The sequence below is a fragment of the Cheilinus undulatus genome, linkage group 15 (genome assembly GCF_018320785.1).
Source record: "Cheilinus undulatus linkage group 15, ASM1832078v1, whole genome shotgun sequence".
NCBI lineage: Eukaryota > Metazoa > Chordata > Actinopteri > Labriformes > Labridae > Cheilinus > Cheilinus undulatus.
Genome location: NC_054879.1, coordinates 31,208,428 through 31,225,689, shown reverse-complemented (window position 1 = coordinate 31,225,689; position 17,262 = coordinate 31,208,428). Strand labels below are relative to the sequence as shown.

Genomic DNA, 17,262 nt, shown 5'->3' with positions numbered 1-17,262 from the left:
AATAACTAGTTATTGGCTGACAAGACAAAAAGCCAATCTTTTTAAGTACTTCTGGGTGGCCAGTCAGATTTCAGGGGGCCCCTGTCGGCCCTTGCTACCACTTTATTTGCTGCTGTAATCCATCAGGACATTAAAAATCCAGATAATGTTATTAGTTTGGGTGCCAAAACGTTTACCATTTACAGTGTTGGCTCAATTTAGTCGCAAAAAATACCTCACATCAATAATTTATCTTGTCAAAATGTTTGTTTACAGAATAAGCATGCTAGCATCGCCATATGCAGAACCTAGGAAGTACAATAAATTCAAGCACAAGCTTCAGGGTTCAGTGAATTTGTTTTGGGCCAATCATTGATCTACGGGGGGCTGCATTTAGCCCCTAGGCCATAGCTTGGGCGCCCCTGCTATTTAAAGATTATGCAATTTTGTTGGCCCTACATTTACATGGAAGTCATCTCAAAAATTGGCCATGCTCGGCTAGCAGTGCATTATAGCACACATTTTTTTCATTAAACCTTCCTGAATTTTTCATTTACACTATTGGGTTTCTTATGCAGGCAGAAGAATCAGCCTGGTTATTGGAAAAATGAAGGCTGCATTGGCCTCACTTTTTTAGACCAGCAGTCTGCTGTCACATCTTCTTTAAAGGTTTTGGATGATGCTTTTCACTTTGCCCTGACTATACTAAAAGGATTTAGGTGGGAAAAGGCTGCACGGTGGTGCAGGAGTTAGCAATGTTGCCCCATAGCAAGAAGGTTCATGGTTTGCATCCCGGTCAGGTCTTTCTTGGAGGAGTCTGCATGCTGTGCAAACTGCTTTTTGACAAACAGTGTAGAAAATGGGTGGAAAAATGGATATAGATGGAAAATCCCATAAAATATTCCTGAAATACCCAAAAATCTGCTGCCAGCAAACAACCGATGGGAGTAATCAGACTTCAAACATTTCAAGATATTTGCTTTTTTAAGATTGGAGTACTCATTTAAAAGTTTAATTTATTCATTTGTTTATTTTTACTAATTTACAAGTTTACATGGTTCCATTTGCAAAGTATTTATTTGAATGATCAGATAAGATAAGGTAAAACCTGAATTTGTCTGTACTCATATCACATAAGCTGTATCAGTCTGTGGATGTTAATTAAGGATAAAATATTTTAACACTTCAAATCTAATTATCTCATTTCTTCCTGTTTCCCTCCTCTTCTGTGTCTCCTATCAGCCAATAAAAGCAGCAGTAGCACAATGGTTAAGCACGGTGCGATGGAGCAGCGTGAGGGACCCCGGGGCCGTTGGACAGCCTGCCATGTCGAGCTGACACCTTGCGAGCTCCGTCTCTACACTCTGGACAGCAGCGCCAACCGCCAGCTGGGAACCGCCTACTCCCTGTCACACTGCCAGAGCGTCATCTCGCCGGCTCCCTGCAGCCAGCCGGGCCAGATCACCCAACCCGCTGATCAACGCACGCTGCAGGCTTTGTTCTTCAATAGCACACGACTCCAGCTGAGGGCGGGCAGCCAATGGGAGGCGATGGAGTGGAGGCGGTTGATGTGGGAGAAGGTGCAGGCGGTCAGACCTGTGAGGCAGGAGAACCGGCAGCGCAAGAGCGGATCAGAAAACCAACAGGTTGTCAAGTTTCCTGTACCAATGTCACCCTCCTCATCGCCCTCTCCTTCTGGGCTAGACACCCGGCCTGATGGAGACAGCGACACCCCCACCTCAGCAGAGGCGTCACTCTCTCAACAGTCGACTCCTGGCGTCCTGAGCAGGCCGACCACCCTCCCTCTCTTCACCCAGCGCTGCCAGGATGTCCTCAAGGCTGGCCTCCTTCACAAGCTGGTGGATCAGAACAACTGGAGAGCCTTCACCTTCGTCCTGACCAGGTCTGCTCTACGGGCCTTTGCAACGGAGGGCCGAGGCTCCGTGTCCCAGCCTATGCTCCAGTACTCCCTGTCCTCCTGCTCAGCCGTGCAGCATGATCAAGAGCCCGAGAACAGAGAGGAATGGACAGAAAGAGGCGACTGCTTCCAGGTAGTTTTCCCAAAAGAGGTGCTCCGACTACGGGCAGATGATCCGATCAAGGCTCAGGAATGGGTCGAGGCCCTGCAGGGCGCAGTCGGAGCGCTGAGACCTGCCCAGGAAGAAGACGGAGGATCAGGAGAAGGAGCTCCAGGCCTCCAGGGGGTGCTGCTGAGATCAAAACCATCCAGAGAGAGGAGGCAGCGAGAGGCCCAGAGAGCCAAGAGGCAGTCTGTCACCACCAGTTTCCTCAGCATCCTCACCTGTCTGGCTGTGGAGAAGGGGCTCACTGCTCAGAGCTTCAGATGTGCAGGTAAATGACCTTCACATAACCACACATCTTAAGACCCTACATGCACCTCACAGTGGGAGACGTTCACTGTTGGACATGGTGTTTGGGGAGGCAGGACGTGATGTAAAAAGTAGGGGTGCAAAATAAGGCAGTTGGAACGAATTTTGGAGTTCTAATATAATTTGAATTTTTAAAAGCTTATTAGTATTCGAAAGCTGAAGTTACTATTCGAATGTGTTTTTTTTAAAAATATTTTTGCTGTTTTTAATCGTTCTGGAGTCTCTCCCCTCTCTCCTTGGTCTCTGCTTCACCCATATGAAGGTGTAGGAACCAAATGTTTCGTCACAAGACACAAAACATGATGAACAATAAAGTTTTCAAACCAAAACACAGGTTTGGCCGCCAGTGCGGATGTTTTGGGGATGTCTGTCGCTAATGTGGTGCGCACGCTGGTGGTGATTTGGCAAGTGAGGCTCCGCTACATCAAAAGATGCTGATGTACGAGAGTAAAGCCGCGCTGCCCACCAACAGTAACCCGCTGTGGTGGTGGAAAACGATCCGGTCCAGGTATCCTCTCCTGTCCCCATGGGCCCGCTAAAGATCTTAGGGGGGGCCCGAGACTGTCTGCTCTGAGGCTGCCAGAATTAGATTTGCAAATATTGACTAAAACCATGATAAAGCAGTTAAGTAGTTTATACAAAGGTCTTTTGATAAGAAAAGCATGCATAGGCATTTTTTAAGATTTTATCAGTCAAACAATTAAAATCTATGTTGATTTTTGGCGGCAGTGTGCCACTTTCTGTTCTCTCTTGGGGGGCGGGGGCTGCAAGGAAAATGGTTGAGAAACACTGTGCTAGCTTGACCTGTCTCTTTAAAGCATGAAAATAAAATGTCACATGATGTGTGCAGATACAACATGAAAAAAGGAAAAAAAAAAAACAGTTTTTGATGAGAAACTCAGAAAAATATCCCGCTTTGAGGATGGAAAATATATTTGTTTATGTTTTTCAGCAAAGCAAAATAACAAATAGGATCATGATCTTTTCATTTTTATAGTCAAGCAAAGTTGGGTTCTCTTGGAAAATGGGGAAATAATGATTTGACCATTAGGCTTTTTAACTGTTTTCTTCCTAGTTTTATTACATTTATCATGTTCAGAGTGCCAGATTTCCTCTTTTTATATCGAAAAGTACTTTGATCAAAAAGTAGTATCGATAAAGACATCAATACCAATAAATATTAACAGTCTCCATCCCTAACCAAGTTTCTTCTTTACTAGAATTGACATTTACCCATATTGTAAAAACCTATGTATTACCTCCGCCAAGGAGGTTATGTGATTGGCTGGGTTGTTAGTTTGTTTGTTAGTTTGTTTGTTAATTTGTTAGTTTGTTTGTTAATTTGTTAGCAACATGACTCAAAAAGACTCAAAAAGATGGATGGATTTTGATGAAATTTTCAGAAAATGTCAGAAATGGCATAAGGAAGAACTGATTAGATTTTGGGAGTGATCCGGATCACCGTAAGGATCCAGGAATTTTTTTAAAGATTCTTTACTATTGGGAGATAGGGCTAATTTTTAGTAGTGGACTTCAAAAAGAAATGCATTAAATTCATTGCATGAGGGTAGGTTTTCAAGGCCCAGGAATTCATTTTAGGAGTAAATCACAGCATGGGGGGGACTGAGCTGCCTTGGCGGAGGTCTGCACTCTCCAAGTGCTTTTCTAGTTTTAGATAGATTTATAAAACAAAACAACATTTGATTCTACAATAAATGATCAGTGTTCTTCATCAGATATCAACATTCAGTGATGAAAAGCAAAGGAATTCTTCAGATTATGTGCACACTGTATGCGCATATGTGGAAAAGGTATTTTCAGATATAGCAGTAAATTCAAGCTTCAGATGCCATAATGATTGCATTCAGGTCTTGTGATATAAAAATCATCGTCTCTCTGTCTGCTTCTTGGCAGTGAATTGTGGATAATTCTTGCTGCTTTTACATATTGGCTCAAGAATTCATATTATTTCATATAAAAATGCTCATGTTTTCAGTTTCAGAAGTGTATGTGCAAGATGTAAGACCCTGTGCAGCGACTAAGTCATCTCTTGCTTTGAAGTCAACATATTTAAGTGCTTTTATTTTATTGGACAGATGTGTATGATGCTTATTCCTGTCACTCGGCAGGTTTGAGTGTTTTCCAGTATTTTTTCTTTAGCCTTTTTCATGTCCTGAACCATTACCGCCTCTCTCCCTCCTTTATTATTTCTCCTGCCAGCCTCTTGGACAGTCCCCTAAATGGCAGGCGGTGCTTTTACTCTCCATGGGTGTGAAACATGGGCTTCCTCTCTCTCCCTCTCTCTCTTAGGAGGGCTTTGAATAATCACCGCTCACCTCCCTTTTTTATTTGTAACAACTGGCTTATTAATGCAGGGGCTGTTTGAAAGGCCAGCTGAAATAGGAACAAGGACAGAGGCTGTCTGGGGGCAACTGATGATAATTGGTAGGCTTAAAGCACCGGAGGAGAGGAAAAAATGGGTGAATGAATGAATGAGGGCGAATGAAAGCGGCCTGGGGATGCTGCAGTGGTCAGGCTTGATCATAGTTGTTTGATTGAAGGGTCTCTGGGTAGAGCTGCATGGGAGGGACAGCTGGAAACGTCTGTTTTCTATACAGAGCACACCTCTGCTCGCTCAGTGCGTTTTTTTACACTCCTTTTTTTCTTTCTTTTCCGTTTCACAACTTCATTCACACAAGCTTTTCCTCGTTTTGTCTCCCTCTCTCACCCTTTCTTTTCTTTGACTGTATCCCTTCTTAGTCCCCTGCAGAGTTACTTACAGGTCCTGAAAAGTCTTTACACCTTTTTAACTTAAAGCCTCTAAACTCCATGTAAGAGTTTTGGGGTTTTTACAGGCTTGTATTTGACATTTATGTGATTTTTTTTCCTGTTATGAAATTTGCATTCTAACCGTATCTTCACATCAGTTTAATTCTTTATATTCTTTATTGATTTCTCTACACATTAAACACAAGATTTAAACACAAGAGTTTGGTTGTAGTGCATCAATGCTCCCTGTAGCTCACACTACTAGTTATGGTGGAGGGTAGGGATGGGTACTGAATTCGTTACTTTTATAGGTACCAACCGAATTCCGTCAGTACTCCCGAGTACCGATTCACATAAAATCAAACTGTTCCATGTTTCAGTACCTAAACGCATCCTTGTGACTGCAAGAGAGTGGAAGAGTAGTCAGTTTCCCATGCCGGATGCAAGCGCTGCATTGCACGCATGTGAATAATGATGTCAGTAGCAGCGAACTGAATCAACAAAACAGGCATGGCTGATAGGAAGCGGTTGAAGGGAGCGCTCCACTTTTCAAAATACGATGCAGGTTATGCTGCAGTATTTGTGCCATGAAGTTCAGTGTTTACCACGGCAAAACTTCTAATCTGAGGAAGCGGTGTGATGATTGATGATTCAGATGAGCTCCCGCTGTTTCCTGCTCGTTCGCCCGCTCTCTCTCTCGTACCGAATCCTCACTTTAAAACTGCGATTTGCCCGTTTGTCATGTGGATATCAACCATGGAAATATAGTAGATAAAGGGATGTTTGTTCGCTCAATCACCTAACAGACACTGGATTAAGGCATGGCACGGACTGCCTAGTGTGAGTGCATCTTAAAAGTTACTCTACTTGGCGTAGCTGGTGCCGTAAGAAGCGCTCTGTCAGGATGGATGGATTCAGAGTGATTTTGAAGGAGTTACAGCATCATAGGCTTATCCTCACTGCTTATTTCATCGCAGAATGAAAGAATTTGCCACTTTCTGTTAACTTTTTACTTGCAATAAATACAAATATAACGTAACGGACCCTGTGCGTGACATTTATGCTTCTGCGTGGACGGTCACATGATTGATTGAGGAGTGAGGAGCAGACTCTGCCTTACCAGGGAAAGATGACATCTTAGTTTTGTTGGAAAAAACTGCATGAGGAAAAATGTGCAGTACATGTAGTTCATGGTAGAGGAAGTAGTTTGTTTACTTTCATTTGTAATACTTTAGTTGGTAAAATTTTATACCTTTATTTATTTAGTTATTTTGACTCCATACTCTATTGTTCATTTTTTTGAAACTTATTCCCCCTCCATAGACCCCAACACACATTTTTCCAAGAGGGGAAATTGGAGGAATGGGAGGTAGTGGGCTGGGTTTTAATTTGTGCAATATAAAGAAAAAAACTCTGGGTAGTAATAGTAGTTTAAGTTTTTGATGTTGGAGTAATTTTATAAAAAAACCCTTGTGATATTACATTACAAATGGTGTAAGATGTTGTTTTGATATATTTGATAGTGTTTTGATATTGAAAATTCAGAAGTTTTGAGGGTTATATAACATTTATTACTGCATATTTTTCATACACAAAAGTACCGAAAATGGGTACTGTTGTGTACCGGTACCGGTAAATCTAAAAACATATTTTTTAATGCCCTGTGCAGAGATGTCTTCGATAGAGCATTAATAGCTTGTTTGAAGGGGAAAAAGAGGGGCATCCTGTGTGAAAATTCTTTCATATGCATGATCCCTTTGGCGTTGTAATACTGCTATATATAATACTGTTACAGAGAGAAAAACAGTACTTGAATATTGCCCAGGATTAACCCATTATCACAGGAAAATTGAGCAAATAATATTTGGGTGCTTAGGCTCTCAGGGCTTCTTTAGAATTGATTAGATTGTGTTTTTTTTCTTTGGTTTGTTGGGAATAAGAATAAAAACATTCATAACAACCCCTTCATTTAGCTTGCCACAATTTCCATGTTAGTTTTTAAATAAAATTAGTTAAATGTTTTGCTTTTGTTGCCTTTTATTGACGAAAATTGCATAATTTGCAAGCTTTGGCATTAGCAGACAGTTTAGGATTTAAAGAATAAGATATGAGTGTAGATGCAAACAGATCCCTGCCTTACATGTAGACCTGTCCATCTATGGCAACCTAATACACAGGTCCTCAAAGCCTTGTGGGCGTAATTCGTCAAAAACATTCATCTTGTTGAATGTGAACATGAATGCCTAACAGATTATTCATATATGAAGCTACTCATCTCTTGATGGAGGCGACCGCTCTGCCCGATGGTCAGTGTGCTCCTTAAGTTTCCTCTGATTTCTCTTTGAACTTGTTTCATCTCTGCCCTTTGCATATGCATGCTGCGTCCGTCCATACGTATCCACAGATTGGTTATTTAACATCAAAATGTAAAATGTATTCAACTAATTACACTTCTGAATTAGTGTGGTTTTGTTTTCTTTGAAGGAAACGTTCAGTGTTCGTTTGAAGACCATGCCTACCCATCACCCCCTGCCTTACAAACACGCGCTCACACTGAATCTTTAGTGTGTTTTTCAGGGCTTTGGTGACCCCGAGTTGTAGCACTGGAGCAAATTCTCAGGCCCCCAGTAGACCATGTGAGTCTGTGTGACGGAGGGCTTTGGGTGAAGTGGTAATCAGTAGATATGAGGGAGTGGAGGAAGTAGGTGGGCTCACATCAAAAGATAGACAGTCTCTCCCTCTCCGTCCACACACGCTTACTGTCGTCCTCATAGTACTCTCCATTTGTGCACATTTTCATTTGAGTGTTGGGTCGGTGTGAATGAGACAGATCAAAGCTCAGGCTTCTCCTGTCTTTTCAGTTTTTAATTCAAATACATGTACATAACGCACACACAGTGTGGAGGTGTGTTGGTTTAAAACCAGCGGCGGGCAGATGAAAGCGTGAGCCTTTTTTTTTTTTTGCCCTGATGTCATCCTTCTCTCTCTTTTTCTCTGTTTCTATGTCTCTCTACCTCTCTCTCCCCTCCCAAGCTCGCCCCAGGCGGGTCAAAGTGACCCTCTCTCACTACAGAGAGCCGCAGTACAATCGGTGGACCTTTGAGCCCCGTTTGAATTCCCATTCATCTTTCGCTCTGTCCCTCTCTCTGTTCGTCCTAGAAAGACCCATAAAAGATCAGAGACGGGCAGAGAAAGCAGTTGTTACTCTGTGCAGATGATGGAGGATGTATTTATCTGCAGAGTGTTAATAGTTACTGCTCAAGAAAAGGCAAGCGTACTCATTAGGGTTTAAATGGATGATCATGAAATAGTCAGAATAAAGTAAACTGATAAAAAATGTTCTATAAAAATTAGAGTTGCCCACTTATGCATTAATGCACTTGAGAAGCTTAGCTTCACTTTTCATTAAACATTTGCCCTTTTACAGCCCTCTTTTTTTGTTTTCAATCCATAACAAGTTCCTTTTTCCATGATTAAATTCATGTCATAATCTTGAGTCTACCAGAATTCTTTCAAAAGAAAAGCAGGTCTATATACAAACAGGAAGAAAATTACACTTAATTAAAGACAGTAGAAAAATCCAAAATGAGGCAAAAAGAGGTCTGATATTTAGAAAAAGGTGAATTTATTATGATTTCAAGTTTTAATTGTTTGACAGCCCTAATTGTAGTATAACAGTCTGTCAGCTCATTAAGTCTGCTAATTAACTTTCATTCTGCAAATTTCAAAACATATTTGAGCCCTGTGTTAATATTCTTAAGTAACAGTACTTGATACAAAGTATAGGAACACTTGTTAGTGCTTATCTTTGCAGATGAAGAGGAAAACTGTTCTGTGGCAGATCAAGCCAGTGTTATAATTGAACATAAAGGGAGATTCATTTCAAATAATTACAGAAATTCTATGATTAATCGTGATTAAGTCATTTTATCATTTGACAGCCCTAATAAAAAAGGAAACAGCAAGGTTACATGTCCATTTCATATGCTTTTAAGATTATTCTTGTTTAATTTTCTTTAAAGTTAAAATATGAGGAATTTTGAATTGAAATGTCTATATTCAATAAAAAGACTGCTCCTGCAAAGGCAAAGCTCTCAATTTACCAATGAATTCTGGGTACTGACTGAAAGAATAAGATCACGAGTTTAAGCGGTCGAAATGAGATCCCTCAGAGTGGGCTCAGCCTTAGCAACAGGAAGAGGAGCTCGGACATCCCGAAGGAGCTCAAAGTAGAGTCGCTGCTGCTTCGCGTTGATGGAGGTCAGCAAGCTGAGGTGGTTTGGCCATCTGATTAGGATGCCTCCACAGGGAGGTCTTATGGATGCCTCCAGCTGGGAGGACACTCCAAGGTAGACCCAGGAAAAACTGTAGACTGATTTCCTTGCTATAATGAATTGGTTATATCAGTATCCTGGTGCAGATTTGTAAAAAGTTAAAATGTTAGCTTACTCAGCTTTGTCCTTAAGAAGATAAGGAACAACTTTCAAAATGTTTGTTAAACATAGGTTAGATTGGCCCTTTTTGATGCATTTCGAGTAGTAACCTAGTCTCAATTATGATTGGTTTATGCAACCCAGCATCAAGCAGATTGTTTTCCCAAGTCATATGATCTAACACAGATTGTCACCTTCACCGTTATGCTGATATCTGTTTACAGAGATGAATAAATCAGATTTAGATTTCACTCAATAGGAGCCAGGATGTTATTATAGTGGTCATGTTTTGCCTGCTTTTGCTTTTCATAAATATGATTATCCCTGCGTACATCAGAGAATAATGATTGGTCAATGCTACTTAAACTACAAACAGAAACTAGAACACTTCTTATACTAAAATCCAGACCTCAAAAGTATGGATTCCTCATTTTAAGTAGAATCTGTAAATAGAGATTATGTTATTCCTAATTTGCATACATACATTTGTAACACATTACACTCTGTCTGCATTTGTTCAGACTTAAATGTTTTCTCTGGTCATTGGTAAGAATTCCTGCACAGTTCTTTCTGCTCTGAGGTTGTTTTTCTGCTTGTTGAGGTTTTGGTCAAGAACAGATTTATATGCATGCTGTTGTTTTATCCTTTTTCTTCCTCCATATTCCCACATACATTATCTATAGAGGCTTTGCTGCTTGTTTTTGTCTTCAACACTCCTTTCCTTTTCTCTCTCTGAGTGGGTGTGTTCTCTTCTCTTCATCATGATATGGAGTTTGAGGTTAAGGTTAAAGGTTGTCATTTAGGTTGCAAATGTTTTCAGGCCTTATACGTATGTGTCTTTGTCCCTCCGGTCCCGACAGAAGCCGACCAAACTGGAGACCACAGTTGGCCTGAAATCTGGCCCGGTGGTCAGCTGCTTCCTCGAAGTGACACAGTCTGTCTCTGCCTCCTGGCTCATAAACAGTGGACTGTGGGTTTTTTCAAAGAGCATCCACCCCAACAACAGCATGAGCTCACTGCTGTAATTAGCATAAATCTGAGTTAAACATATGTGTTTGGTCATGGGGTCCCTCAAAAAGATAAGACTTAGCTGTTGTCTTTTTCCACCGTCTTATCCATGAGCGATAATTTCAGCAAAAGAAAAAGAAACACCTATTGTTTAAGCTTTGTTGAATTGAGTTTGCTATTTTATAGGTTATGGGACAAACTGAAAATTGTTATGGAATCAGAGTCCGATCAGAGCAGCCAGACCACAGCTAGAGGTTTTTCTGACTCACACTGTGATCACATCTCTGAGGGGTATAAATTCAGTTTGCACAGTTAACCACATGAGACAATATTTAAGTTGAAAGGCTACCTAAGTAAAGCTGCCCTTTAGAATCATCACCATGTCCTTTTCAAAGGAATCATCACAGAGCCATAAGGACGCTGCCCTTTGGGATATGTGGGAGGGACCACATGACATCTAAGATGAATCCGATGTATGCGACTTCATGAGTTATTGCATTAGCATCAGTAAGCATGTTTACAGGATCAAAAAAAAAAAAAGTTGATTCATTGTTTTAATCTGACTAAAACTAACCTGCAAAGCAGATGGGTTTGCCAGACTCCAACCACCGTTGGGACCAATCAGCGTCATATGCAGAGAACAAGGCGGTATCTATCGGCGGATTTAGTTGTACTCAAAGCCATTTGCAATGGCTAGCCTACCACCAGTGCTGCGATTAGCTTGGATTAAACAGAGTTAAACATCGCCAAAAACCCATTGGGAAACCCATTCCATGAAGCTCTCTACGCACTGTTCTTGAGCTAATCTGAAGGCCACATGAAGTTTGGAGGTCTGTAGCGATTGACTCTGCAGAAAGTTGGCAACCTTTGCGCACTGTGTGCCTCAGCAGCCGCTCAATCCGCTCCGTCATTTTACGTGGCCTACCGCTTCGTGGCTGAGTTGCTGTCATTCCCAATCGCTTCCACTATGTTATAATACCACTGACCGTTGACTGTGGAATATTTAGGAGCGAGGAAATTTCATGACTGGACTTGTTGCACAGGTGGCATCCTATGACAGTACCACGCTGGAATTCACTGAGCTCCTGAGAGCGACCCATTCTTTCACAAATGTTTGTAGAAACAGTCTACGTGCCTAGGTGCTTGATTTTATACACCTGTGGCTATGGAAGTGATTGGAACACCTAATTTCAATTATTTGGATGGGTGAGTGAATACTTTTGGCAATATAGTGTATGTTGTTCTAGAAGGGCAAAGGAGTCTTGGAGGATGACTGAACAAACATTCCATCTGTCACATTTATTATGGAACAATGAGAAAACATGATTTAGTATGCTGGCTCACCCGCCAAAGAATAAACTACATTACACAAGCTCTAGATAAACACTCCTGTTGACAAATTCCCCTTGGTAGTCTGTGTAGTGCACATTTTGTACATGGAAAGTTAAGAGAACTTGCAAATCAGTTGATGGAGCATAAAACATTTTCCATAGTAACATCTCAAATGTAACAGAAGCACTGAACTGGTTAATGCTAATGCTAGTAAACCCTAGTTTTAAGGTTTAAAATGTGACTTTTAACTGATTATGCATACCTGCCAACATTCCTGTTTTTCCAGGGTTTTTCCCATGTTTTAGGCCATCTCCAACCCAGGAGATTTCTCTCAGGAAACTCCCATATTTTCATGGCTCTACCATAAAAAGGCTGATTCATAGAGACAGAATAATACATTTTGAATGTTTTTCTGATGATACCAAAGTTGCCAGATCGTTGATGAATCATGTAAACATACACACAATCCACATAAACGTAAAATTTCAACTCTTCTGTCTCTGTGACCTGGCAACCTACAATGTGAAACAAGGAGCGAAACACACTCTGCAGACAGGACAGAGCTGTCATTGTTTTCATCCTCTCTTCTATCTCGATCCCTTTTCTGCACTTTGAAAATACTTTATATATTGTCCATAATATAATAGATGGAGCCCTAACATCTTGGTCACAGAGTGTTAGCGTGTGATTAAAATCAGCTACTTAATTGCTTGACTTAACTGTGCATGTAAACTTACCTACTGCTGATCAAAAAAGTCTACATCCACAGCTCAGGGCATGCAAACTGAAGCGCCGTTCTGCTCATGCCCATTACAGATGGTTGACAGCTGAGGCCTCTGCTATCCTAGCTTTGGGTTCCCAGTAATTTCTGTTCTTAAATTCTGCATCAAAATTCAGAACCTTGCATTTGTAGTGGCAGTATTCTTTAACTGTTTGTAGTTCCTAGTACTGCTGTTTTTACTCAGATAAACCAGGAATTCAGCTTTTAGCTCTGATTAGACTATTGTCTGTTTTTATCAGATGTCAGATCATTGTCTGGACTGACTTCTCTTCATGTATTTTCTTCTTTTCATCCTATCTTCAAAATCGTCATACCTATTCTTTTCCCCCTTTTTCAGTCTGTTGTTTCTTGTGTTAAAGCCTTCCAACAAACATGCTAACACACGTCTCTCTTCCTGTGTCATTCTTCTTTTCTGTAGCTTTACATGCCTCTTTTTTCCAAAGCCTAGATGGCAATCTTCTGTTCCTTTTCTTCCTCTCGTCATTTGTTGTTTTTCTCTGAGATCATGTGGATAAGGGACACCTGTTGCAGCGCAGCGTCTCTCAGCTGTTTGTGTGAGTGTGATCGTAGAGCAGGTCCAGTTGTTTGGGTGGAAGAGGAACTTTAAAGAGTGAAGAAGACAAAGCAGAAAGACGGGCAGCTATCAGCTTGAATAGAGCTGATGATCTGTTGGTCTTTTATGTCTGCTGTATTATTGAAGTCTGCGATGTTGTGGCTACAGAGAGGACCAAGACTGTTATTTCAGGGAATACTTCAAATGAATCTGGCTGGTAGATTTGGAAAAACACGGATGTAGATATCCTCGTATGTTGCAGTGATAATGAAAAAATAGTCACCAATTCTGAAGATTCTTTGTCCTCCCTCTATGATCCCTCTCACCTTACCCCACTGCAGCGTTTTTAGTTGTGAGAGTAACTTACAAATCACAACTTCTTTAACTAACTATCCAAATACACCATGTTTAGTTAAGTGGGTAAAGCTCTGAGACATTCAACCACAACTTTAAACCATAGAAATACAGCATGCAAAGACTTTAAGACTGGCAAGTTTCAGCTGAGTTTGTTTTTTAAAGATTATTTTGGGACCTTTTCCCTTTATTAGATGGGACAGCTGAAGAGAGACAGGAAATGTAGGGAGAAAAATGGGGGAAGGCATGCAACAAACATGCACAGAGACAGGGAATCAATCGCACGTTGATAGCCTCCGTTTATGGGTGCTTCCTCTACCCACTGAGCTACACTAGTAGTCGATATAGATCCAATATTGAACATCTTTTTATCTATTATCATTGCAGCTATCTTGAATGCTATTGAATACTAATGGTCACATTGTTTTCCCAATGCTTTGTGAGGGGCTGTCAACCAATGGCAGGCTGTTCAATCATCACGTCATGCTGTGTCAAACTATGCATGCATAAACACGCAGATCATTATGGAGACAGCCTGAATAGTGCATAATGGAGAGAAAGAGACACATAGAGCCTGTGATGTTACCCTCTGTGTCATTTAATATTTAGCAGTTGAACTCACAATAATTAGCAGAAAAAATAACTTTAGATGCCACAGAGAAGCTGTACATTACCAATCTGTTGATTGAGCCATGTTCTGAGTTCACCGTAGGGCTGAAATAAAACGCCAGTTTCCAACAGCACAGTTGGTATCCAACACTCATATCGGAAACGGTATCGGGAATGAAAAAATGATATTTGAACATTGTTAAAAGGTGGTGACGCTGTTTGGGCTGTTATCATCGTGTGGCATGTCAAGTTGTCTTTACTGAGCACCTATTTCGTTTGGACACAAGTATCTTTTGTTCAGTTCAAATTCAAAGCAACTTAAAATTACAACCAACATATTGCATTCTTCAGTGTAAGCCCTACTTTACACATTTGATGCATCAGGATTAATTAAAGTCCACAATGAGTGCATTTTTTTTAAACTTGTGATCAATCGCATGCTTTATTGTCCCTTTCGGCACACTTTGATTGAACCACTGCAACATCTCCCTGCAGCCACAGTGCTGTAAAATAAGTCCACCACTGCTCCTTAATGCCACATTTCTTTAAATAACTCAAACAGCTCAGTGGACAAGTCAGAAGTCATCTGCACTTTGGCACTTTGTGTTATTAAATATTTACCTTCTTTGCTGTTTCCTTGTTTCCTTTTCAATCCATAACAAGCTCCTTTTTCTGAGGTTGAGTTCACATCTTTCAATCTACCTTAAGTCTCTTATTCTCTTTCAAAATAAAAGCAGGATCTCATCCAAACAGGAAGTCAGTTGTCCTTTGTTTGAGTTGGTACAAAAAAATCTAAAATGAAACCCAAACAATTATCAGTGCAAATTAGTGTAATTTCAAAATGCAATAAGTGGAGAAATGTTATCATTTGAACTGCCCTTTTCCTTTTTGTTTTATGTATTCATTATCAGCACATTTTATCTTGATCAGCACAGCACATTGTAACATTTTTAAAGTTAGAAACAGGCAGGAAATTGAAACCCTAATCAGAATAAACATCCCTTATTTAATGATTTCTCTGCAACTCTAATCAGTGCTGTAAAATTATTTGTCACAGTTTTTTATCATCATTTTATATGAGTTCTGATAAAACGTATTACCTTATTGGGGTCAGAGTTCCTTTTTCAAACTCAGGCCATCATGTTTATGATCCACCAGCTTACTGCTTGATTAGTGCAGTATTTAGTGAGGGGTAGTAAACTGACACGTATTAAGGCCAACTTCTCTGCTGATCAACTTTATTGCCCTCCTTATCTCGGCTTTTACTGCCTTTTAAGCAGACTGTTAACACTGAAGGCTTACTTGTGCAACACTTCAGGGCTAATTTACCAGTTTGTGAATGAGCAGCAGTTCATCATGATGTCTTTATTGACATCATTTTTAATTACCTGCATTATGAAAAAGAAATAAGCGATACCAAACTCAGTGTAGTGAAATGTAGAAGATAGGTTTGTTTTTTTCTGAAGAGGTTGATCTTGTTACCTAATGATTTTAGGTATTTAAGCACTTCATTAACTTGTGTTGTACCTGTTAATTAGATACATGAGCATGTATGCAAATGCTTATCCTGTGACTTTCCCCTCAGGTTGTCAGCGTCCTGTCGGTCTCTCCAGAGGGAAGGCGAAGGTCTGCTACTACAGCGGCTGGTACTACTGTCAGAACTGCCATCAGGATAATTCCTTCCTCATCCCAGCACGCCTGCTCCATAACTGGGACACCAGCAAGCACAAGGTGGGGTGGCACATTCGAGACACCCACCATCTCTCCATACTTACAAACTTACAGTTTCTTTTTACCAGGGTTACAACACACGACTTAGCTCTTTCCTTTTTTGCGATACAAGGAATACAAAGGTTCATTGTCATCAAACTAATATGCAAGCCAACACTATAGCAGGATTGCAATGATACTCCTTGAGTTAAAGCTATTAATGCAAACAAGCAACATGCAGTGAGGGAGGGAGGTAGATAGATGGATGAAGGGTAGACAGAACAGACACAGAGAGGGAAAGATGAAGGGTTTGGTCATTATTAGGAACACCCTTCCCTCTGTAGTAATTTGTAGTTTGCTGGTCAGCTGACCACCTTCAGGACTGACAGCATGTGTTGCACACCTGACTCAGTAGCATTCAGATCCAGGCTGCCATCTTGGATGTTCTAATAGATCTTCTTGGCTGTTCACAGTGTTTTTGCACTTGCTTTCAGAAATGTAAGCATCTTAACCAAAATATTAAATTAAAAAATGCCTCCAATAAAACCAGCATGAAGTTTTCTAAAATTTTCCTTGGCCTTTTTATAATTATAGAGCAAAAAAACATAGATAAGAATAAAATTATTTACTTTTTACTTCATTCCTGAGATTTAGAGATGTTTGGTATGACTGTAATGATAGAGCGCTAAATATAAAGGTGCAGCCAAAACATTTTAGCTAAGCTGAGTAAAATGACACTAGGAGGGAAAACAGCTAATCTTGCTTTGGTAAAAGATGATAAAATATGCCAATAGCACCCCCGAAACTAACATTATTTGTGTTTAATCAGTGCATAAGTATTTTTAAAAGTGAGTATTCTCACTCTGAAATCATCCATTAGATGAAGCACAGTTTCAAGTCGTTGCACTCGTGCTTGTTGCAGCGATTTCTGACGTCAACTCTTCTGTGGTCTCCAGGTGTCTAAACAGGCCAAGGAGTTCCTGGAGTTTGTGTACGAGGAGCCTCTGCTGGATGTCCAGCAGCTCAACCCGTGTTTGTACGAGCACTGTGAGGCTCTCAGTACCGTGCTGCGTCTCCGTCAGCAGCTCCAGTCACTGCGGGCCTACCTGTTCAGCTGCAGAGCGACCATAGCTGAGGACCTCAGACGAAGGTAAGCAGGCAGTGACGTCTGTTGTGCTACAGTAAGATATTCCTGAAGCACAAGTTAAATTGCCTGTCATATTAGAGCACTTTCTTCACAAATAGTTAATTTGTGATATCTGAATAACGTTAAAAAGCTAGAGTCCTCACATTGACGGATACACGCTCATATTTGTCATATCCTCCTCTTAACGACCAGACACT

The 17,262-nt window shown here is 40.7% G+C and overlaps 1 protein-coding gene across 2 annotated transcripts in view; it reads left to right on the top strand.

Moving 5' to 3' along the window:
• plekhm3 (pleckstrin homology domain containing, family M, member 3) overlaps nt 1-17,262 on the top strand; it is a 62,523-nt gene that overhangs the window by 19,117 nt on the left and 26,144 nt on the right. For both annotated transcript variants that reach the window (XM_041807035.1, XM_041807036.1), the window contains exons 3-5: nt 1,222-2,331; nt 15,794-15,939; nt 16,875-17,068. In XM_041807035.1, coding sequence (XP_041662969.1) covers nt 1,222-2,331; nt 15,794-15,939; nt 16,875-17,068 — 1,450 coding nt within the window. The remainder of the gene's footprint in view (nt 1-1,221; nt 2,332-15,793; nt 15,940-16,874; nt 17,069-17,262) is intronic.